Below are 23,945 nucleotides of genomic sequence, written 5' to 3'. Positions count from 1 at the left end.
CAGTCTAATTTTCTGACTTCGGACAGAAAGTGTATGTGGAATGGAAACATGTATATTTCAGTAGACAGTGCATGTCTGTGTTTTGGAGTGAGGCATAGCTATTTTTAAGTACAAAATTAATTTTATTTATGAAATCGCACTCCCATTGCAGAGCCTTGTCCACCAGGAGTGCTGATCAAGATTTGAGTGATTGCTCTCCATATAATGAATAGAAAATCATGTGGAATGTTGGTCTAAATTCCTGTTAAGTTCCACTAGTGGCAGCTAGGGTTGCAAAGGGGTGGAAAGTTTCCGGTAAATTTCTGGAAATTTTCCACGGGAAGTTTAGCTTGGGAATTTTGCCCAAAAAAGCACATGCTAGCATAATATTGTTTTTTTTGTATTTCTTTTTTTTCCACAGGTCCTCTCTTAAAATTACTAACAGAGATGGAATCTTAATTATTAAGGAATTTCTTAATCAATATATGTTTATCTTCTTACTTGGCTTGTTTTAATAATTACAAGTTTTGTGTGTGACTGTGAACAAATGTGTCCTGATTGGTTGGATGAGTGGATCAGCGATTAGCTCCCTCTATTTGTAATATTTGCATATCGAATTGTGATTGGCCTGCAGGCATCTGTAAGACTGCTATAGTTTTTTTAAGATCCAGGTTAGGGGTCCTGAGGGAAGTCATTTTGTTTTCTGCTGATGTTGTGATGATGCAGTAAGTAAATCAGACTTTATACCAAATAAACCAGTTACTTGTTGAACTCTGTTGTCCTTCAAAATATGGAGGCTGAGTATAACAGAGTCCAAGGAAAGCTCAAAGAAACGATAGCTGTAGTGTATGTACCTTTCAGAGCCCCTGTGTACTGTAATACCGGTAGTGACCACTCGGGTATATAAGCCTGTATAGCGTCTTGTATCTTTTAGTTCAGCCCTGACCTTCGACTAGTAAAGACCTGTTAAAGTTATTCTTGTGGTCTGTGTGCAGTGATTCATATTAACCATAACTGGAACACACAGACTTAACAATAGCGATGGCAGACTGTGTTGCAGTTATCTCAGATGGGTGGTCAAATGTACGAGGGGAGGGCATCATAAACTACATTGCCTCCACTCCTCTCCCAGTGTTCTTCAAGAGCACAGGCACGAAGGACAACAGACACACAGGCACATACATTGCTGATGAGCTGAAAGCGGTCATCAACGATCTTGGATCACAAAAGGTCTTTGCAGTAGTTACTGACAATGCTGCGAATATGAAGGCTGCTTGGGCTCAAGTGGAGGAGGCCTACCCTCATATTACGTCTATTGGGTGCGCAGCTCATGGGCTTAACCTGCTCCTCAAGGACATCATGGGTTTGAGAACCATGGAAGCACTGTACAAGAGAGCCAAGCAAGTTGTTAAGTATATCAGGGGAAAACAGGTAGTTGCAGCAACCTACAACTCCAAGCAAATGACAAAGAACAAGAACACCACACTGAAGCTGCCCAACAACACTAGATGGGGTGGTGCCGTCATAATGTACAACAGCCTTCTGGAGGGTAAGGAGTCGCTGCAAGAAATGGCAATATCCCAGTCTGGGGATATGGAAACCACCATCAAGAAAATACTGCTGGATGATGTGTTTTGGGAGAGAGTGGTTAGCAGCCTTAAACTACTCTCACCAGTAGCATCTGCAATTGCTCAGATTGAAGGAGATGACGCTGTCTTGTCAGATGTTCTCAGGCTTTTTACTGATTTAAAAGAACAAATCAGCATTGCCCTACCCACATCCCTGCTGCTCAAAGCAGAGGAGAAGGCAATTGTTCAATTCATACAGACGCGTCAAGAATTTTGTGTCAAGCCGATTCATGCTGCAGCATACATGCTGGACCCAAAGCATGTTGGGAGACCAATACTTTCTGGAGAACAGATCAACAGCGCTTACAGTGTGATTTCTACCCTCTCGCACCATCTCAATCTGGATGTGGGCAAAGTTCTCTACCAAGCAAGGTCTTTGGAATGGGGATGGGATATGGGAATCATGCAAGCATATCAGTGCACATACCTGGTGGAAGGGACTTTGTGCATCTGAGGCCCTGTCACCTATTGCATCGGTGATACTCCAAATCCCACCTTCATCAGCGGCCTCTGAACGAAACTGGTCACTTTTTGGGAATACGCATACAAAGGTGCGCAACAGGCTGACTAACGAGAGTGGAGAAACTGGTGGCTATCCGGGCGAACCTACAACTTATTGAGCCAGATACAGAAGTGTCCACCACACAGCTAGACACTGACACAGAGGAGGAAATGGACACGTCAGAGCCAGAGTCAGAGAATCAGGAGGAGCAATGAGGAGTAGAAGACTCAAAGGGACAAAATAAGGACAAATTACAGGCTAAATAAGCTGACGCTCTTTTTATTTTATTTTAGATGGGTCTTTTTTGTGGGGGTTCAATAAAGTTCAAAATTATAACTTAAATAAAGTTTTGAAAGCCTGTTTTTATTTGTATGGAACAGTATGTCTATTTTGACGACAACGATAATATAAGGGTCAGAGACAAAAACCATCAGTGTGCAAAAAAACACTAAATTCCCATGGAAAGTTTCCTCTTTTAAAAATTCCCAGAATTTTGCAACCCTAGGAAGGAGTGATCAGGGCTTAATGGATAGATCAGCGATTGCGGCGGGGGGAAACAGAAGCTGCGATCGGCAGTGGGGAGGACAAAGTCTTCCTTGAGGGTCTGGAGGGTGCACTCCTGCTCCTGTTGGCCCACAAGGAGTGCTGTAAAAGGCACTTAACCTTCTTGAGGTAGCAGCTCCCGCCTCCCTTTTACTGCTGGGTTTCCCGAGCTGAGGGAAACCCACGCAGCAACTGCTAAATTTAAATTGCACTGTGGGAGCCTGACTTAAATATGTTAATGACGAGTTGCGCCTCTCGGAAGTCGGGACCCTCACACGTATGGTGCAGGCTGGAGACGTGTTCCCCAAGTAAACATTTTTGGCCTTCCCCCGACCCCCTCCTGCCCATCCTGCTGCAGTTAATATCGAGGCCATGGGCTTGGGCCAGTTTCATGGTGAAAATAACATTCCATTAATACTGCCAAAGTGCCAAACCACTTCAACGCTGGTGACTTGAATTCACCCATTTACATTACAGGGTGGAATCAGAGCACCAGCAGTAACAATGAAGCATGCACTGTTGTTCAGAGATAGGCCACAAATTCCCAGTATAAATGTCGACTGAAATTGGAGCAGGCTTGAAGGGACGTATGGCCTACTCCAGCTCCTATTTCTTGTGTTACTCAAAAGTTGTGACAACTGGAATTTAAGATTTTGGAATATGAAGTGTGCACCTCCACAAAATTTTTAACATAATACAAGTCGATGTCTCGTGATTTTGCAAGTGGCAAGTCAAGACTAAGTGTCATCTTCAAGTGAAGCGGCATTAGATCACAGTGGATAATTAGACCATGCAGATCTAACTGAGTCTCCATTTAAAAGTCATACTTTTTGTCCTTATTTTTAATCTATTGCTTAAATTTTATATTATTTATAGTTGCAAACTGTACAGCAATTGGGGTAGTAGAAGTGGTTGGAGCATAGGAGTTGCTTTTCAGTATAGACTGAGGAACTAAGGCACATTAAACATGCCATAGTGCTCTCACTGGCGGGAGAGTGTAATTACCTGCTTTATATGGGCAGTTTTCATTATAAATGTGGACGTAAGAATGTACAAAGAAAAAAGTGACAAAGTGTGACAAAAACAAAACAAGAAGTAAATATTTGTAAATTGCAGCTGCAAGATATTTTACTATAGCTATAGATAAAAACAGGCCATCAATGATTGTATATCCAGCATGTTACCTATTCCTGTATTGTGATTGGTTGTTAGTGAAATCCTGTGTAATCACTGATATAGATCTGATTTCATATTGCAATTATTAACGCCTTCAAGCAATTACCCAATAAAAATTCATTAGCTAGAACTGGAATATCCAGATGTAAATGATGACACTCAATGCAACAACAGAGGTGTCCTAAAGTGCCCAACACATGTCTGGATTGCTTAAAACAGCCTAACTGACATGTAATAATTATGTTAATTTGATCAACATGCAATCTATGCTTTATTATGTTGATGAGCAAGCAGAGGATTCCAAGTGTGTGCTCAGCAACAAAAGCTGATCTTAATACTGTAGTTGCTATCCAGTGTGCAGTAACACTTTGATGCTTATAAAATTCTGACAGGACTGGACAGACTAGATGCAGGAAGGATGTTCCCGATGGTCGGGGAGTCCAGAACCAGGGGTCACAGTCTGAGGATAAGGGGTAAGCCATTTAGGACAGAAATGAGGAGGAATTTCTTCACCCAGAGAGTGGTGAACCTGTTGAATTCTCTACCACAGAAGGCAGTAGAGTCCAATTCATTAAATATATTCAAGAAGGAGTTGGATATATTTCTTAAGGCTAAAGGGATCAAGGGGTATGGGGAGAAAGCAGGGACAGGGTACTGAATTTGGATGATCAGCCATGATCGCATTGAATGGCGGAGCAGGCTCGAGGGGCCGAATGGCCTACTCCTGCTCCTATCTTCTATGTAACCCAATGCTGTAACACCTGGATTTTGAACCTCACTTCTGAGGGAATACCAAGGGATTCATGAAGCCATAAGATTTCTCCCTTGCCACAAGCACATTGTCTTGATAATTTTGTATTCTATCCTGTATTTGTTGACTAATTAGCACATTATTTCTGTAGCTGCATACTATATAATCCCTTGAAACCACTGTTTACTCAGGTAGCTGGCATTTTTGTGAGTGAGGTCCCTGAAAATATATTAATATTTGTAAGATGTCCCACACATTAAAAGAAGTTTGAAAACCACTGCTGTAAACATTAGGATGCTCATAGCTGGCCAAACAGTGCAACAATGAACAATGCTATTTGCTGGTAATCAGCACAATTTTAGCTTGTTAAACTTCGTTGATTTCCCGATTCATGTTTGGGATCACCAAGTCTTGGCTGTTGCCAGCCTGAGGCTAACTTCTCTTGGCATAGGTAAATGGAGTGTGTTCATAGAGCATGCATTCCACATCAAGCAAACTGAAATTCTGTTTATGTTGCTTTCTTGGTTGCTTGATTTACAACCTCTTAAGTACTGTAATGAATTTCCAAGCATCAGACCCTGATCAACCAAAATAAGTAAGATAACCAAATATGGACACAATAGTTCAAGTGTGGTTTCATTAGTACAATAGGAAGGAGAATTTATTATCACCAATTCCTTAGTAAAATGTCTGAGCACTTTACAGGGGAGGGGCTGGTATGAAAGGGCATCAAATAAGAGACCGAGCAATTGAGATGAGGGAATGGACAATATGGTCTAAGAAAGAGGTGCTTAAGAGGCTTTCAAAACAACAACAACTTGTATTTATATAGCACCTTTTATGTAGTAAAACGTCCCAAGGCGCTGCACAGTAACATATGACACCGAGCCACATTAGGAGAAATTAGGGCAGGTAACCAAAAGCTTGGTCAAAGAGGTAGGTTTTAAGGAGCGTCTTAAAGGAGGAAAGAGAGGTAGCGAGGCGGAGAGGTGTTGGCAGGGAATTCCAGAGCTAAGGGCCTAGGCAACAGAAGGCATGGCCACCAAAGGTTGAGCGATTATAATCAGGGATGCTCAAGAGGGCAGTTAGTGGTGCGCAGATATCCCGGGTGCGGGGGGGTGGGGGGGGGGCGGGGGGTTTGTGGGGCTGAAGGAGATTACAGAGATAGGGAGGGGCGAGGCCATGGGGGGATTTGAAAACAAGGATGAGAATTTTGAAATCGAAGCGCTGCTTAACGGGGAACGAATGTAGGTCGGCGAGCACAGGGGTGATGGGTGAACGGGACTTGGTGCGAGTTAGGCCACGGGCAGCTGAGTTTTGGATAACCTCAAGTTTACGTTGGGTAGAATGTGGAAGGCCAGCCAGGAGTGCATTGGAATAGTCAAGTCTAGAGGTAGCAAAGGCATGGATGAGGGTTTCAGCAGCGGATGAGCTGAGGCAAGGGCGGAGACGGGCGATGTTACGGAGGTGGAAATAGGCGGTCTTAGTTATGCCGCGGATATGTGGTCGGAAGCTCGTTTCAGGGTCAGACATGAAACCAAGATTGCGAACAGTGTGGTTCAGCCTCAGACAGATGTTAGGGAGAGGGATGGAGTCAGTGGCTAGGGAACAGAGTTTGTGGCGGGGACCGAAAACAATGGCTTCGGTCTTCCCAATATTTAATTGAAGAAAATTTCTGCTCATCCAGAGCTGTATGTCGGCGAAGCAGTCTGACAATTTAGACACTGTGGAGGGGTCGAGGGAAGAAGTAGTGAGGTAGAGCTGGGTATCGTCAGCGTACATGTGGAAACTGATGCTGTGTTTTTGGATGATGTCACCAAGGGCAACATGTAGGTGAGAAATAGGAGGGGGCCAAGGATAGATCCTGGGGGACACTAGAGGTAACGATGCGGGAGCAGGAAGAGAAGCCGTTGCAGGTGATTCTCTGGCTACGGTTGGATAGATAAGAATGGAACCATGCTTTTAAAAGAAGGGAGAGAGATAGCAAGGTGAAATGGTTTGGAGCGAGAGTTTCAAAGAGCAGCGCCATAATGCATGAAAGATGAGCTTTGGATTACTGATGTAAGCACATGCAATATAAAAGAGTTGGAGAACCAGATCTGACAAAAAGCTGAAGGTTGCTCAGATGAAATTGGGAAAAACTTCACCAATTTTCACAGTCACTCCTTTGGATTTGAAAGCTGAGCCTTTCCAGTTGTAGTGCATTTCTGGTGGGGTGTGACTTTCAGAGCCATGGGTTGTTTACATGCTGGAGAGTGTCACAGTGGGCATTGAACCTTGCTGTGGCAGGTCTCTGAGGGAGGAAGAGGTCAGCCTTGAAACTTTCTGAAAAATTAAAAAGAAATCTTTTTGCCATGGGGCCTCTGCATGAAAACAGCCTGACAATCATTGCACTGTTCACTCTGGAAGTAAACCTTTCTATGCCCTCACCGTCGACTTTTGAATGCTGGTTGCGAGAGCCCAACTGGTGGCCCTGGTGTCCCAACTTTCAAACAGGGCAAATGATGGGGCACAGTTAAGGAAACTATGATTCCCTCATTGCAATCTGATTTGCATGCACCTTTTGTGACGATCCTGGGGAAGTCTCCATTTCAGATTCTCCCTACTAACAAGCATGGACTAAATGAAATACGTATTATTAATTATATGTTCAAGTTTGTACTATGTAACTGTTATGCAAGGTACGGTGTTTCTTGAATAATCATACTTTTAAACTAGTGTAATATGCCTTGAGTAGACCCGATTAGATTTAAAATAGAAGAAAACAAGGCCTTGCTTGGCCAAATTAAAGATGCTTTCCTAGCAGAACAAATCAGACAGCTTGTCTGTGGGAACAGAACTAGAGGAATTAATGGAATTCCAGGGAGTGAGGTAAGAGGCAAAGGGACTGTAAGATTATTGTGGAATGTTATATCTGCGGTGTATTAAAAACATAGGCCTTTTGCAGCAAACAACAAGGACCCAAATTTCTACACTGGAGACATGTTTTATTTGTGTTGCCATAACTACCCTAGACATGAGTCTTGATGGTCAAAAACAGATGATTTGAGGCTGTCATAAGACTAGAACCTGCGTAAGCAATGGTGCTGCAGACGTGGCATCTTTATGATTGTATTTTGGGATTGGGGTGTAAGCCAGTGATTGGTTCAGGAGGACTCCATATGGGCCCAGAAATTCGGGTCGGAGGATTCCCACGGGTGCAAGCCCCCGACCTGCACTTACATAGCGCGCCTGCCGTTGTGTTGTGGGCCCACGTGGGATTCCGATCCTGGACCGCCTCCAGCTGCCGGCGCACAGTGCTCGCGTATCCCAGGGGCGCAGTTAATTCGAAGCGTCCCCTGTTATCACATGGGCCATGGAGAGCCAATCGTAGCAGGGAATCTCCATTCATAAATTTGACAGGAAGACCTGTCAAATCTATGAATAGAGATCAGCCCCAAAACCTAACTAAAATTCAAATAAATTTGAAAAAAAATCACATTTTTAAAATAACTATAAATTACATAAAATAACTATTTTAAACAATAATTTAAATTTTTGTAAAAATTAATTACAGTTTTTAACGGGGCTAAAAATAAACATACCTTTCTTTAAAGTATTTAAAAATAATAAACCTGTGGAAAAAATGTTTTAATTTGACTTAATTCACCACTTACCTTGTTAAAAGCAGGCCTTGTGCCTGCTTTTTAAACTCGCAGCTGCTAGAGACTTGCCCTCCCGGAGAAACCTGTTTTAAAAAAAAAACAGAAGTTCAAGGTCTACGCGCTGCCTCTCTGACGCACGTGTTTGACCTGTGAACTCCTTCCTTCAAGGGAACGGAAGTTCTGGTTTCCAGCACATGCGCAGTGCATGCACAAAACCGGCACTTTCGTTGGCCCTACGCGTGAGTACACAGCGCGTACTCACCCGTGGGGACCCGAATTTTTGGCCCCATAGATTTTGAATGAGAGTAAGGGAATAAGAATGGGTCTCTCAGACACTTGGGCTGTAGAAGCATTCAGCAGAAGAGAGCTTGGGAACATCCACAGACGAGCCAAGGAGCGAGTCGGGTTGGCAGAGGACCCACACGTGTCCCACGAGGCAGACGAGGGAGCTGAGAGGTCAGGGCCGACGGGGGTGGACTCATGGAGATCGCGACGGGTAATATAAATCTTGATTGTGCCTTGTTTAACTATTGCTCAGATGCTGTCATGTATAAAGTCTCACTGAAATTGAACAAAATATAATCACTGTCACCAATATGGGTCGTGGAATCTTTTGGAACTAAGGAGTGAAAGGGTTAATTGACAAAGACCCAGAAACTCAACACTGTCTGGGCCTGTATCCTGAAATGCGGGGTGGAAGGAAGGGTGAGGCGAAGGTGAAGAACAGCAGTACATGTTCAGGGGCGTGTTTCCCAAGTTGTTGGCATGTTGACTCCAGATCTGCCAGGAAACTGGCAGGATGAGCCAGAAAGCCGAAGCTGTTAGCTTTGGATCTACTTGCATATCATAACCTTTTGCTTGCTGTGGCAATTGCTGTTGCATAATGTAAATATTTTTTTCATTTTACATTTAATCCATATTCCTAAATCATCATTACAATGACATGTACTACATGTTGTAATCATATTTTCAACACCTCAGTGTTTTTGAAATTGTAGAAATAAACCAGAAGATTTATTCAACAAATTTTAAATAGAACCACTTCTTGTAGTACATGTTGAGGAAACAAAACATTGGCGAAAATGAATTGTATGCAGATGCGAAAAAATATAGCTACTTAAAAAAAAAAACACACAAACATCTAATTATGAAATTACTGAGACTGTTTATCATATCATATCACATATGCAGCAAAGAAATAGAATATTACCTTACATTTCTTAGTATAGCATGCCATAATCATTTGTTCAGTTTTTAAGTCTCTTTGATATTTGTCTCTTGCCTTAGAGCTTGCTGACTTCCCATGCAACTTGCTGTTGTCCGCAAACCTGATATTCTACTTTCAATAGCCTCATCAATCTCTGTACTTGATATTACCTTAGTAATAAATATTAATTTATTAATTTTATTTATTTAAATGTTAAGCATGATATTATTTGAGACACTGGCTTGAAGGTGTCTTGGAGACCAACTGTTCGGAAGTTGAATTGTTTCCTGATGATCTATGAAACCAAGTTCCCACCTGCCTGCTCAAGTGGATGTTAAAGTGATACCTTTCAAAGAGCAGGGAGTTCTCCCGGAGTCCTGGCTAACAGCACCACAAAAAAGGATTAACTGGTCATTTACCTTATTGCTGTTTGTGAGATCTTACTGTGTGCAAAATGGCTGCCATGATTGAAGTCAAATGATTATTATGCAGACAACTAATTCATTGTATACAGCACAGCACAAAACACTTCCCAAACAGCAGCAATGGAATCAATCCAACCTCAGTCACAACCCTGAAGTTTGCTCTCACTCTCCAAGCGCACCCTGACAAGATGAACAAAGTCCTTTAGAGTTAATTACAAAATGTTGATGAGAAGCAAAGTAGTAATTTCAGCTACAATATGAACATCAGGTTCCATGCTTCCCACTACTCCTGAGCAGTAACGTGGAAGATCTGCTTTCAAAACCACTTCAAAGATGAGCATTCTATTTTTGAGCATGTATCAGTCGATCTCGTAGGCCGGAATTTCCCGGGGGGTCAGCGGGCGGGATCGGTGGTGAGTCGGGTGGGACATTTGATTTTTTTGACAGCGGGTCAGGAACCCGCTGTCATCCTGCCGCAATGCACCTTTCCTAATGGCGCGTCTGTGATCTCAGATTGGACCTGACACGCAGAGGCGGGTGACTCAATTAAAGCAATTCCTGGCTTGTTGACAGACATTTAATAATGGTTTTAACTTTAACTTTTAACTGCTCACCCACAGGGTCCACGCTGCTCATGGATGACGTCTGTTAACATTGAATGGCCATTGAATCAGCTGATTAGTTGACAGTTTGAAAATACTTTAAAAGCTCCTACCTCACTTTCACCTTCCAAGCGCAGAAGCTGTTGCTTACTCCATTTGGAATCCAGATTGAGCTTTATGCAGGCTGCAAGTGTATAGAGCAAATTCTCCATCCAGTGTCACTTCATTGGAACATAGAAACATAGAAGATAGGAGCAGGAGTAGGCCATTCGGCCCCTTGAGCCTGCTCTGCCATTCAATGAGATCATGGCTGATCATCCAAATTCAGTACCCTGTCCCTGCCTTCTCCCCATATCCCTTTAGCCTTAACAATCTTTCAACATTGGCAAATTGCTTCTGTCATCTCAACTTCACCTGCCATCTATCCCAGCAGCATGAGTACCATTTATACTGTTTCACCTTGGTCCTCAGAATCCCACCACCATCAGCTCCAACACCAGCAGCATCAGGCACACCAGCAGCACCAACAACAACACCAACCTTCTCCACAATCACCTGATACTGCATAGGACAGAGGGCATCAGCACCTGAGCACATTGCTGATAGGGACACCAGGGATGGCCTCACCATGGCCAGATTTACGTCACTTTACGCTGTACTCCCTGGCTGCCACACCATGCGCTAGGTTGGCACAACCCCACATCAACACCATAAAGCATCCCTACAATGTCCCAGCCATTCGTTTCACACTCATCACCATTGCGGGGGATACCCTAGTGTCTCACCATTTACTGCAACTCACTAAGCCGCTTCCAAAAGTGCACACAGATCTGTCCAAGAACGCAAAGTGTTGAAAATAAAGGTTTCAATGTTTGACAACACATTACCAGAAACTTTACATGAACATTGGATAAAACACCCAAGTGGCTACCCTTGTGTGTTGTTAGTTGGTATGATTGCAGTAGGATGAGGGTCAGTGTGAGGGGTGGCTAGTGAGTTGGGGATGTGATAACGTAGATAGAGAGGGAGGGATGGGTGGAGGTGCAAGGTAAGTTGGTGCGAGTAAGGATGTGCAGGAGTAGGGCAGGGAAGGCAGAGTGATGGGGATATGATGAGAGGCACAGCAGGATGAAGGTGATTGTGGCTTTGTACTCACGTTTCCTGATCTAATGAGATCATTGAAAGATTTGCACCACAGCACCCAGGTCCTCCTGACGACATCCCTGCTTGTGACCTCCTCTGCAGTGTGCAACCAGGCTGTGTTGGTGTCCTGGGGAGGTCTCTTCCGCCCATGGGAAGGGAAGAATTTGTATACGTTTAAAAAAAAAGTGTCCTGTTATGGTTATGTCATATGGATCATTAATTAAGTTATGTGTCATAATTTAAATCACTAAAACTTTCGTCAATCAGTGTCTGGACTCTGCCTGTAGAATCTTCTACTTTAAAAAAAAAAAAAAAAAAAAAAATCTGGTGATGTCATTGGCAATTCAGGTACCCCAGGTCATTGTTCCTAGTTATTTATTTAAAATCTCTTGATTCAGCCATTTCATTTTCTTAATATTAACTTGCTCCAACACCGTGACTTGAATTCAGTTGATTTCTCAACCATATATCAGTGGGATTGCATATTGTTTGATACACACATTTCTGGCATGTTTTCCCCCCCCCCACTCCTTTGCCTTCCCATTTTCCTTCTGCTTTGTTAGATTCCTAAATCCATATCCCTGTTGGTGCTGAACTGTTGGCAGTTGTGTTAAAGGAAATAAGGAGAAATGTGTTTGAAAATTCACTGAATTGTTTTGAAGACTTCAGTGCAGTCTGACTTTAATCCCATTGTAGAATCTATGCAAGGTGCAGACGAATGGCGATCTGAGATGGAGAACGGTCTTTATGACGATTCATAGTTGTAATCTGTTGAAAGTGAATCAGATGTTTGCTGTTGCCACCATGGGCCCTCTCTTCCAAGGGTGGTAATGTTGCGAGTTCATCAGAAGATTTTGAAAGTTCTGCTGTAATATATTTTATGAAGTTTTTTTCAGGAACAGTTTGGCATTAGCTCTAATGTTCTCAATATATGGGATGCTTCATATGTTAGCCCCGAGATCACTGGATCCAATTCACCCAGAGCCATTGTTCTCTGTTTCTACTTTCTGAGACTGTGCATTTCTATAGCACCGTATCACTGTCCCAGGATGTTCAAGAGCTTTAGAACCAAAGAATTAATTTAGAAGACTGATTCTGCGATCAGCCGCTTCTGATGAGGAGCAGTGCTCGCAGGAATAATCTTGAGATTTCCCCACATTATCTCCCATTGGTGGTAGGTGGGATTGTTGTGTATTTTCTTTATGTTGGGAGGGGATTCTGTTCGATCCTTTCGAGCACTACAAGTTTCCCCTAAAAGGAGATGACTTCCAATGTCTCCATATTTACCATTTTGGCAGAGACCATTTTCTGAGCTTTTCAGCCACTATTGACTTTTGATGATTCAGGTTGTGACAGCCAGCTGGTTTTCTCGACTAAACTAAACATTGCTTTCCATAATTTCCGGGAGCTCACCCGTTCATGAATTTAGGAAACTACATTGATTACAACTGAGGTGCAAAGAGGCTGTTTGCCAGTCACTCCCAAAGCATCCACTAACAACTGTTTTCAAAAAGGATAATTCAAATGTTTGCATCAAACATATTGCGTGACAGTTTTTCTGCCACTGGTTTACTGAGATAGTGGGTTAGTGTTGGAGGGGATGTGGTTGAATCAGCACTCATTCTGTTGTCTTGCTCTTTGACTCAAGTTCACTTAGCTATGTTATGTAAAAGATCAGATCTATTGCCAGTAGAGCAGTACCTATGACTATCCCTGTGGTACCTGGGTTAGTTGGCTTTGGAATTGTAGGTTTATAATTTGGGATTGTTGAAGGTTTTCCCCCCCTACTTTCCTCTGGAATTTTGGTGACATCTGGTCCGATGTTGAGGGTTCTGTGTCTCAATAACAACAACAACTTGCATTTATATAGCACCTTTAACGTAGTAAAAATGTCCCAAGGCATGTCACAGGATTTGACACTCAGCTGTATAAAGAGATACTGAGACATGTACCAAAAGCTTGGTCAAAGAGGTAGGTTTTAAGGAACGACTTAAAGGAGGGGATAGAGATAAAGGACTGGAGAGGCTTTGGGAGGGGATTACAGAGCTTGGGGCCCAAGCAACTGAAGGCACGGCCACCAATGGTGGAACGATGAAAATTGGGAATGCTCAAGAGGCCAGAATTGGAGTAGCACAGAGATCTTGGAAGTTACAGAGATAGGGAGGGGCGAGCACAGGGAGTGATTTGAACACAACGAGAACTTTACTCTCACCCCTGAGAGTGAAATTTGTGTATGGGTATGGTTGTTAGGCTGCCTGTGCTCTTTGTTTTAATTTTACCTCCCTCTTTTCCGCCCCCCCCCTCCGACCTCCCATGAGCTCTGCCTGCACTTCTTATTCCTTTTTTTCCCCGCTCCATTATAGCACATGCGTTTCTCACCCTTCATGATCACTCCGGGTGCCACTTTGCCTGTTCCAGATCTTCTCTTTTCCCTCTCCCTCATTAGTGTTTTGCAGAATGGCTCATTCCTTTCCAGTGTCTGAACTTATTTGCACCTTCTCTCGGTCTACTGACAGTTCTGGTCAATTCTACCACATTCATAAGACTTTGATCTAGTAATGTCTTTATTGGCTTTTAGGTTCCCCTGGGTTGGATGTTCTGGGTTGTCTTCCCTCTTGGATAGTTTGAGTAGTTGGATGATCTGTAAAATTGTTGTCATTGGTTCATGTATTATTAGTTGTATGTTAAAGACTCTGTTTGACGAAGTTGGTCTTGTTATAATGAGGTTATATTTATGGAAATCCAAATGTAAAAAAAAAAATGGCAGTAGTTTTGGTTCATGACCAGAGCTCTGCTCAACAGACTCCGAATTGTCCCCTTTGGAGCAGATTTCCCAGCTAAAATGATGCACACTGGTAACAAAAAAAAACGTTCCTAGAGGGAAATATGTATCCTGCTACTGGACAGTACAAAGGACAAACAATATCGAGTAGCTTTAGTTTAAAAAATCTGCGGCCAGTATTAAAACACTGACACAGCTCCTTTTAAGGTGATGTCAAGTATAAAGTTGACTCATTTTATGTTTATAACAAAACAAATTCATATGAACTAAGATTATCTTTCAGATAAGCCAAATGTTTACCTAATTAATTGATCATTCCAACACGTTCTCAGAAACTTTCAGTTGAGGCCAGATAGTCCTTTGTTGGACCTTATAATTGACTGACTGCTGGAATTTGATTGAGTGTGCTGGCAGGCATGAAATCTGTTGATTATATGGTTGCTGATATGCAAGCTATGTTCCAGTAATGGACTACACAACAAATTGATGTCTTACAGGGTAGTTCAATCTGTAAGCTCTCTAGGTTACAATTTATTTTCCTACCATCTTATTATTATAGTTGGGTAAAGCTAATGAGCCACGTCAGAAACATTTGGTTGTTTTTGACCTAACCTTATTCCTTGAAGAATAAACGCTTTTAAAACCTCTAAATGCATTAAGAAGAACTAGCACAATTTTAATAGTTTTATTTTATCTTTGCCACAGTGATATGAGCAGCTTTATTGCATCAATGTACAGTATTGCACAAATTAATTTCAGAATATAGAGTGCAGCAAATGTAATAGCTGCTGCTTACAACAGCAACCCTTCTGTATCCCTGAGGGTTTGGTCAAACATGTTTCATCACGAAATTAGAAGTTGTCATCTGGAAGAATCATTAAATATAGATTTTAATGAATCCATGTGTGAAACTGAAGTAATATCTGAGCAACTGTCGCCTACAGTATTAAATGATTCTGCTTTCATTTTTGGTTGATATATACTACATGTTCATGCTTTATAACTTTGCTAAGTGCTAGACACTGTGTCAGTATGAAAGCCTGTGAGATCTGTTAAATTTTATATCCGAAGCCAAAGATGGATTTGGGTTGCTGTACATTTGCTGCTCCAACATTTTACTTGCATGTGACCTTTGGTATAACACATAAGTGAAACTTTATTCCAAGTGGGGAAACTACATATAGCACTTTATTTAAAGGAACGCGCCCCACCTTACAATACTTCTATGTTGATTGAAAAATCATATTATAGAGAAGATCTTCTGTGTTTTGCGTTTAAGTGTTGAAGTTTAACGACTTAAATGTTTGCCATGACAGTGGTTGGCAAAGATAATTTGCAGTTTAACATACAGGCCTCGAAATCCGATAAAGCCTGTAAACAGGCAGTGTCACCGCGGAGTGAAGCGAACGCGCGCCCGTAAAAAGAGCGCAGGCAGCACTGTTATTTTGGTATAACAACAGAAAATGCTGGAAAAACTCAGCAGGCCAGGCAACATCTGTGGAGAGAGAAATCGAGTTAACGTTTCGGGTCGAAACCCTTCTACAGAATGGGAGCATCCGCAGTATTTTGCTATCGTACTGTTATTTTGGTGCTGCCTGCTGATTTGAATGATTGCAGTGCACAGCCTGGTGTGCAATGCACTGCTTCAAGTTGTGAGATCAGCAGTAGGCCCAATGTAGCATGGCCGTAGCATCCCCTGGAGCAAAGCAGCATTTTCTTAAAGCTTGGCTGTCATTTTAGAAAGCAGTCTCATGCTCTTAGAATCATAGAATGCAAGAGCACTTCAGCTAGTCCCACTCCCCAGCCCTTTCCCCGTAACCCTGCAAATTTTTTTCCTTCAGGTACTTAGTCAATTCCCTTTTGAAAGCCACGATTGAGTTTGCCTCCACCACCCTCTCAGGCAGTGCATTCCAGAGCCTAACCACTCTCTGCATAAAAAAGATTTTCCTCATGTCACCTTTGGTTCTTTCGCCAGTTACCTTAAATCTGTGTCCTCTGGTTCTCGACCCTTCTGCCAATGGGAGCAGTTTCTCTCTATCTACAGGAAACTCTTTGGTATCCGGCACCGACGGGACCGGAATGGTGCCACTTGATTAAAAATTCCAGATGACAGAGAGGGTTATCTACCGAGGCTATTTTTAACAAACAAAAATAAAAAAGTCAAGAAATGTGCAGTATAATTGGGTACTCACCTACAGAATGTTGTGTTAAAGAGACTACCGGCAGCGCGGGAGAGTCAGACTCCTGTTATTGCGGTGTTCGGACTTCTGACAGCGCCAAGAAGCCGCGTAGTGGCAGTTTGGAGAACTACCCCCATTGACTAACTCGGCCACCGCGCGAGACTCGTACTCGGCAACATTTCTGGTTATTGAGGTGTTGTTTTCGGAGTATGAATTTTGCCGGTTAATACAGAATTCTGGATATTTAGGTGCCGTTTAAATGAGAGTTTCCTGTACTCTGTCTAGACCCCTCATGATTTTGAACACCTCTATCAAATCTTCTCTCCGCCTTCTATGATCCAAGGAGAACAACCCCAGCTTCTCCAGTCGATCCACATAACTGAAGTCCCTCATCTCTGGAATCATTCTTGTTAGTCTTTTCTGCACCTTCTCGAAGGCCTTCACATCTTCCTGAAGTGCGGTGCCCAGAATTGGGCACAATACTCCAGTTGAGGCCGATCCAGTGTTTTGTAAAGGTTCATCATAACTTCCTTGCTTTTGTACTCTATACCTCTATTTATAAAGCCCAGAATCCTGTATGATTTTTTTTAACCGCTTTCTCAACCTGCCTTGCCACCTTCAACGATTTGTGCACATATACCTCCAGGTCAATCTGTTCATACGTTCTTTAGAATGGTACCATTTAGTTTATTTTGCCTCTGCTCGTTCTTCCTACCAAAATGTATCACCTTGCACTTTTCTGCATTAAATTTCACTTGCTATGTGCCCACCCATTCCACCAAGCTTGTCTCTGTCCTCTTGAAGTCTATCACTATCCTCCTCACTGTTCACTATTCTTCCAAGTTTTGTGTCATCTGCAAATTTTGAAATTGTGCCCTGTACACCCAAGTCCAAGTTATTAATATATATCAAGAAAAGCAGTGGTCCCAATACCGACCCCTGGGAAACACCACTGTATACCTTCCTCCAATCCCAAAAACAACCGTTCACTACTACTCTCTGTTTCCTGTCACCTAACCAATTTCATATCCATGCTGCCACTGTCCCTTTTATTCCATGGGCTTCGATTTTGCTGGCTAGCCTATTATGTGGCACTTTTATCAAACGCCTTTTGGGCGTTCATGTCCACCACATCAACCGCATTGCCCTCATCATCTCTCTCTGTTAGCTCATCAAAAAACTCAATCAAGTTAGTTAAACACGATTTGCCTTTAACAAATTCGTGCTGGCTTTCCTGAATTAATCCACACTTGTCTAAGTGAAAATTTTGCCCCGGATTATCATTTCTAAAAGCTTCCCCACTACCGAGGTTAGCTGACTGGCCTGTAGTTGCTGGGTTTATCCTTGCACCCTTTTTTGAACAATGGTGTAACATTGCAATTCTCCAGTCCTCTGGCACCACCCTCATATCTAAGGAGGATTGGAAAATTATGGCCTGTACCATTGCAATTTCCACCTTTTACTTCCCTCAGCATTCTAGGATGCATCCCATCTGGTCTGGTGACTTATCTACATTAAGTACAGCCAGCCTTTCTAGTACCTCCTCTTTATCAATTTTTATCCTATCAAGTATCTTCACTACCTCCTCTTTCACTATGGATTTGGCAGCATCTTCTTCCTTGGTAAAGACAGATGTAAGGTACTCATTTAGTTCCTCAGCCATGCCCTCTGCCTCCATGTGTAGGTCTCCTTTTTGGTCCCTAATCGGCCCCGCCCTTGCTACCTGTTTACTACTTATATGCCTATAGAAGACTTTTGGATTCCCTTTTATGTTAGCTGCCAATCTATTCTCATACACTCTTTGCCCCATTTATTTCCTTTTTCACTTCCCCTCTGAACTTTCTACATATTCAGCCTGGGTCTCACTTGTATTCTCAACTTGACATCTGTCCTACGGGGCTTCATCTTACTCTCTATCTCTTTCATCATCTAGGCAGCTCTGACTTTGGTTGCCCTACCTTTCCCCCTCGTGGGAATGTACCTCAACTGTACCCAAACCATCTCCTCTTTAAAGGCAGCCCATTGTTCGATTACAGTTTGATTCCAATTTACCCGGGCCAAATCTGTTCTCAGCCCACTGAAATTGGCCGCCTTCCATTTAAGTATTTTTACTCTAGATTGCTCCCTGTCCTTTTCCATAGCTAATCTAAACCTTATGATACTATGATCACAGTTTCCTAAATGTTCCCCTACTGATAGTTGCTCCACTTGATCCACCTCATTTCCCAGAACCAGATCCAGCAATGCGTCCTTCCTTGTTGGGCTGGAAACACTGATTCTGAACACACTCAGAAATTCTTTCCCTTCTCTGCCCTTTACACTATTACTATCCCATTCTATATTAGGATAATTGAAGTCCCCCATTATCACTACTAATGGGGAACTGCCTTGTAAAATAACAAAAGCATTCATAAACAGACAGCTTTTAGCCGTTAGAGCTCAATTGCCTTCTGAAAAAAAGAAAAACTTTAATATACGAACATACGAATTAGGAGCAGGAGTAGGCCACTCGGCCCTTTGAGCCTGCGCCGCCATTCAATAAGATCGTGGCTGATCTGATTACTCCACGTTCCCGCCTACCCCCGATAACTTTTCACCCCCCTGCTTACCAAGAATCTTATCTACCACTGCCTTAAAAATATTCAAAGACTCTGCTTCCACCGCCCTCTGAGGAAGAGCGTTTCAAAGACTCACAACCCTCTGAGAAACAATTTCTCCTCATCTCTGTCTTAAATGGGCGACCCCTTATTTTTAAACGGTGACCCCTAGTTCTAGATTCTCCCACATGAGGAAACATCCTCTCCACATCCACCCTGTCCAGACCCCTCAGGATCTTATATGTTTCAATCAAGTCACCTCTTCTTCTTCTAAACTCCAGCGGATACAAGCCTGTCGGGAAAAATAGGGACATTGGCAAAGGAGGAACTGACGCAAATCAATATCTCTAAGGATATGGTGTTAAGGAAGCTAAAGGGATTGAAGGTGGACAAATCCCCAGGGCCTGATAACATGCATCCTAGGGTACTGAAGGAGGTGGCCCTAGAGATAGCGGATGCACTAAGGATGATTTTTCAGAATTCATTAGACTCGGGAACAGTGCCGATGGATTGGAGGGTAGCTAACGTTACCCCACTATTCAAAAAGGGGGGTAGGGAAAAAGCAGGTAATTACAGACCTGTAAGCCTTACATCAGTTGTGGGCAAAATGCTGGAGTCCATCATTAAGGATGAAATAGCGGAGCACTTAGCAAATGGGGACAGGATAGGACAGAGTCAACATGGATTTACAAAGGGTAAATCGTGCTTGACTAATCTATTGGAATTTTTTGAGGGAGTAACTGGTAGAATAGATGGGGGAGAGCCAGTAGATGTGGTGTACCTGGACTTCCAAAAGGCCTTCGATAAGGTCCCACATAAAAGATTAGCATGGAAAATTGAGGCTCATGGGATAAAGGGGAAAGTTTTGGCGTGGATAGGGAACTGGCTGTCAGATAGAAAACAGAGAGTTGGAATAAACGGCTCATTTTCTGAATGGCAGGCAGTAACAAGTGGGGTACCACAGGGATCTGTCCTGGGCCCCCAGCTGTTCACAATTTACATTAATGACCTGGATCAGGGAGTCGGATGCAGCATTTCCAAATTTGCAGACGACACTAAACTAGGAGGGGGGGTGGGCTCAGAGGAAGAGACCAGGAAGCTCCAGAGCGATTTGGACAGACTGGGCGATTGGGCGGATAAATGGCAGATGCACTATAATGTGGACAAGTGCGAAGTTATCCACCTTGGGTGCAGGAACGGGAGGGCAAATTATTATTTAAATGGCAATAGATTGGGAGAGGGGGAAGTACAGAGAGACCTGGGTGTTCTTGTACACCAGTCACTGAAGGCGAGCATGCAGGTGCAACAGGCGGTCAAGAAGGCAAACGGTATGCTGGCCTTCATAGCAAAAGGGTTAGAATACAGGAACAGGGATACCTTGCTGCAGCTGTACAGGGCACTGGTGAGACCACACCTCGAGTACTGTGTACAGTTTTGGTCGCCTCATCTGAGGAAGGATGTTCTTGCCATGGAGGGGGTGCAGCGGCGATTCACCAGGCTGATACCAGGAATGGCGGGAATGACCTATGAGGAGAGACTATGTAGTTTAGGGATGTACACACTGGAGTTTAGAAGATTGAGAGGGGACCTCATAGAAGTGTATAAAATTCTGACAGGTCTAGACAGACTGGATGCAGAAGGAATGTTTCCCTTGGCGGGTGAGAACAGAACTAGAGGACATAATTTAAGGATAAGGGCTAAACCATTTAGGACAGAGATGAGGGGGAATTTCTTCACTCAGAGAGTGGTGAACCTGTGGAACTCATTGCCACAGAGGGCAGTGTACGCCAGCTCATTAAATATATTTAAGAGGGAATTAGATATATTTCTACGGGCAAAAGGGGTTAAGGGTTACGGAGAGAAGGCGGGGACGGGATACTGAATTAAAGGATCAGCCATGATCTCATTAAATGGCGGAGCAGGCACGAAGGGCCGAATGGCCTACTCCTGCTCCTATCTTCTATGTATCTATGTATCCTGTCCAACCTTTCCTCATAAGGCAACCCACCCATTTCAGGTATTACTCTAGTAAACCTTCTCTGAACTGCTTCCAACGCATTTACATCCTTCCTTAAATAAGGAGACCAATACTGTACACAGTACTCCAGATGTGGTCTCACCAATGCCCTGTGTAACTGAAGCATAACCTCCCTACTTTTGTATTCAATTCCCCTCGCAATAAATGATAACATTCTATTAGCTTTCCTAATTACTTGCTGTACCTGCATAGTAACCTTTTGTGATTCATGCACTAGGACACCCAGATCCCTCTGCAGCTCAGAGCTCTGCAATCTCTCACCATTTAGATAATATGCTTTTTTATTCTTCCTGCCAAAATGGACAGCTTCACATTTTCCCACATTATACTCCATTTGCCAGATCTTTGCCCACTCACTTAACTTATCTATATCCCTTTGTAGCCTCCTTATGTCCTCTTCACAATTTACTTTCCTACAATTTAATTCCATAATGGCAGTCTTCAGCTCTTAAAGCTGAACTGCCTTCAGCACGTAAAAAAATGGTAAAAGTGCTTCAGCACTAAAACAAACGGCTCAACAGGCCAGGGAAAGGGCACCCAGGGTGTCGCACACAGCACTCCAGCTTTGTGCAGGTGGTCAACACTGCAGGAGAGGTCCTCTACCCACAGGGGGTAAGGTTGTGGTGAGGGGAGGGTGGAAAAGGAGGCCCTCCAGAAAGAGGATGTGGGACCAGATGACAGAGGCCGTCACTGCCAGAAGTGTCACCCCCAGGACCTGGCTCCAGTGCCCAAAGAAGTTTCATTGCCTCAAACCAGTGGTCAAGATCAGCGAATGCATCTTCAAAAGCCGTCTCCTACCAACTGCACCACTAGCCTCACACACTGCTCAATGCCCAACTCCCCCCGCAATCACTCACCTGCCAACAATCTCTACTAAACACGAGGCACACCTCTGATTCCTAGCTTCGCCTCATCACCTTGGAGGAGACGGTGCTGGCCGTTCCTGGAAGGGGCATGACTGAGCCCCTGGCCAGAAGCGGGGCTGAAAGAATACAAGATGCTGGCACCTTCATGCGTTTATCCTCCTTCTCACATCCCACTTCTCTCTCATCCTACCATCTCTTATGATGTGCAAGCTGCTCATGGTGTAAGCATGCATCGCTTGCTTTCCCGCCCTCCCCTCACCACAGCTCTACCCGTGTGCCTTCCTGATTTCAGACACCCAAGAAATCCAGCCTACCCAGCCAGTGGTTGACCAAGAAGAGGGAGAGGAGAGTGAAAAAGAAGAAACGCCATCACTCGATTTCACACACCCAGCCACCAGCTCCAAGAGGTCACCCTACAAGGCCAGCTGCAGTGTCCCCCACTGAAAGTCAGCAGCCTTCCACCAGCCATGCTGCAGCCACTGGAGTAGCGCTGTGTGACATCAGTACGATAGGCAAAGGCACACACAAGACAGTCACTAAGGGAATGCATAAGGTTGATTTGATTTTTTGATGTCATACTGGATGGATCGTTGGATTGGAAAGTTTGCTGGTGGCTTTTATTTCAGCATTGTGGCCAAGATGGTCTGCAACAGAGGGGAAGGAAAAGTGTCGGACAAATGTTGAAAAGGGAATTGGGGTTTTGGTCACTGGTACTGCAGGCGAATGATTCGATCCTGGATATCCTGCCCAGAAAGGGGCTGTCTGGGTTGCATCCTCCCTTCTGCTTCCTCCTCTTTTACTTTTTCATCTTCCCTCTGCGAGCAGCTTGTACCCTTTGCTGTCTCTGCTTCATCTCCAGCTGCACCCAGGACTGTGAGCAAGTGATCTTCTCTCGGGCAAAATCCTGCGGTTGCTGGCAATCTGAAATAAAAGCAGAAAATGCTTGGAAATACTCAGCAGGCCAGGCAGCATCTTGACCTGAAATGTTCACTCTGTTTATCTCTCCACAGATGCTGCCTGTCCTGCTGAGTATTTCCAGCATTTTCTGTTTTCTCAGTGGCCTTCATTTACCATCCAAAGCCTTGCAAATGTCCAGCAGCCTTCCCTGCACAATTTAACAACTTTTTAAATGTATTGCACTGAGCCACTATTTCAATAAAATATTTTTTAAAAAGGTAAAAAATCTGAAATGCAAACTTACTTAAACGGTGTGTGTGTGTGTCCCTTGAGGTGCTGACCGCATCTCTGCTGGGCTGCTACATGCACGTTCTATCGTGCGTGGTTTGGAGAGAGCGTTATGACATGTGGCGACATCAAAAATAGCAGTTGTGGCATCAAATCAGGTGTTGCACGCCGATTGATGTCACGGTCTGCTCATTTAAATTTGAGAGACCAGCGCTGGCAACGCCAGCGCTATGGCTGTCGCAAAATCGTAACCGCTGCGTCCTGCGCCAGAAGTGCGGCATCTGCTATTTTTTTTTAAGGAATACGGCGCAGACACACGGTGTTCAGGTAGGGAATTTCTAGGCCATAGGTTCTATAATTAGAAATAAAAGGACGATGCAAATTATTTTAATGTACATGCTGCTTATACTCATTATTATTGATAGTTGATAAAGTGAAAATTGATATCTGCTGAACACCCTTAAATATTGAATAGAACTATGATTTTCTTTTGCTGAGAAATATTCAATAGTGTACTGTGATTAATTTGTGTCTCCGTTTTCCACCTTCCACTATTTTAGCATGGTTGTTGAATTTGTTTAAATTTTTTCCAGTTGGGTCGGAAGCTTTGGAAATGAAGGCTTGGGTCAGCTGTTGGATGTCCTGGAGAAATTACTTGATAAGAAACAGTAAGTACAGTTTCTAATGCTACATTTAA

At 43.4% G+C, this 23,945-nt stretch overlaps 1 protein-coding gene across 1 annotated transcript in view; it reads left to right on the top strand.

The window, feature by feature from the left end:
* The window catches only part of LOC147111592 (protein diaphanous homolog 3-like), a 1,088,834-nt gene that overhangs the window by 318,076 nt on the left and 746,813 nt on the right, over positions 1-23,945 (top strand). The window contains exon 6 of the mRNA XM_085998659.1: positions 23,842-23,916. Within this exon, the coding sequence (XP_085854785.1) occupies positions 23,842-23,916 (75 nt within the window). The remainder of the gene's footprint in view (positions 1-23,841; positions 23,917-23,945) is intronic.

The sequence above is a fragment of the Somniosus microcephalus genome, chromosome 10 (genome assembly GCF_052327205.1).
Source record: "Somniosus microcephalus isolate GS21.2 chromosome 10, FLI_Smic_1.0, whole genome shotgun sequence".
Taxonomy (NCBI): Eukaryota; Metazoa; Chordata; class Chondrichthyes; order Squaliformes; family Somniosidae; genus Somniosus; species Somniosus microcephalus.
This window is presented reverse-complemented; position numbering and strand designations above follow the sequence as displayed.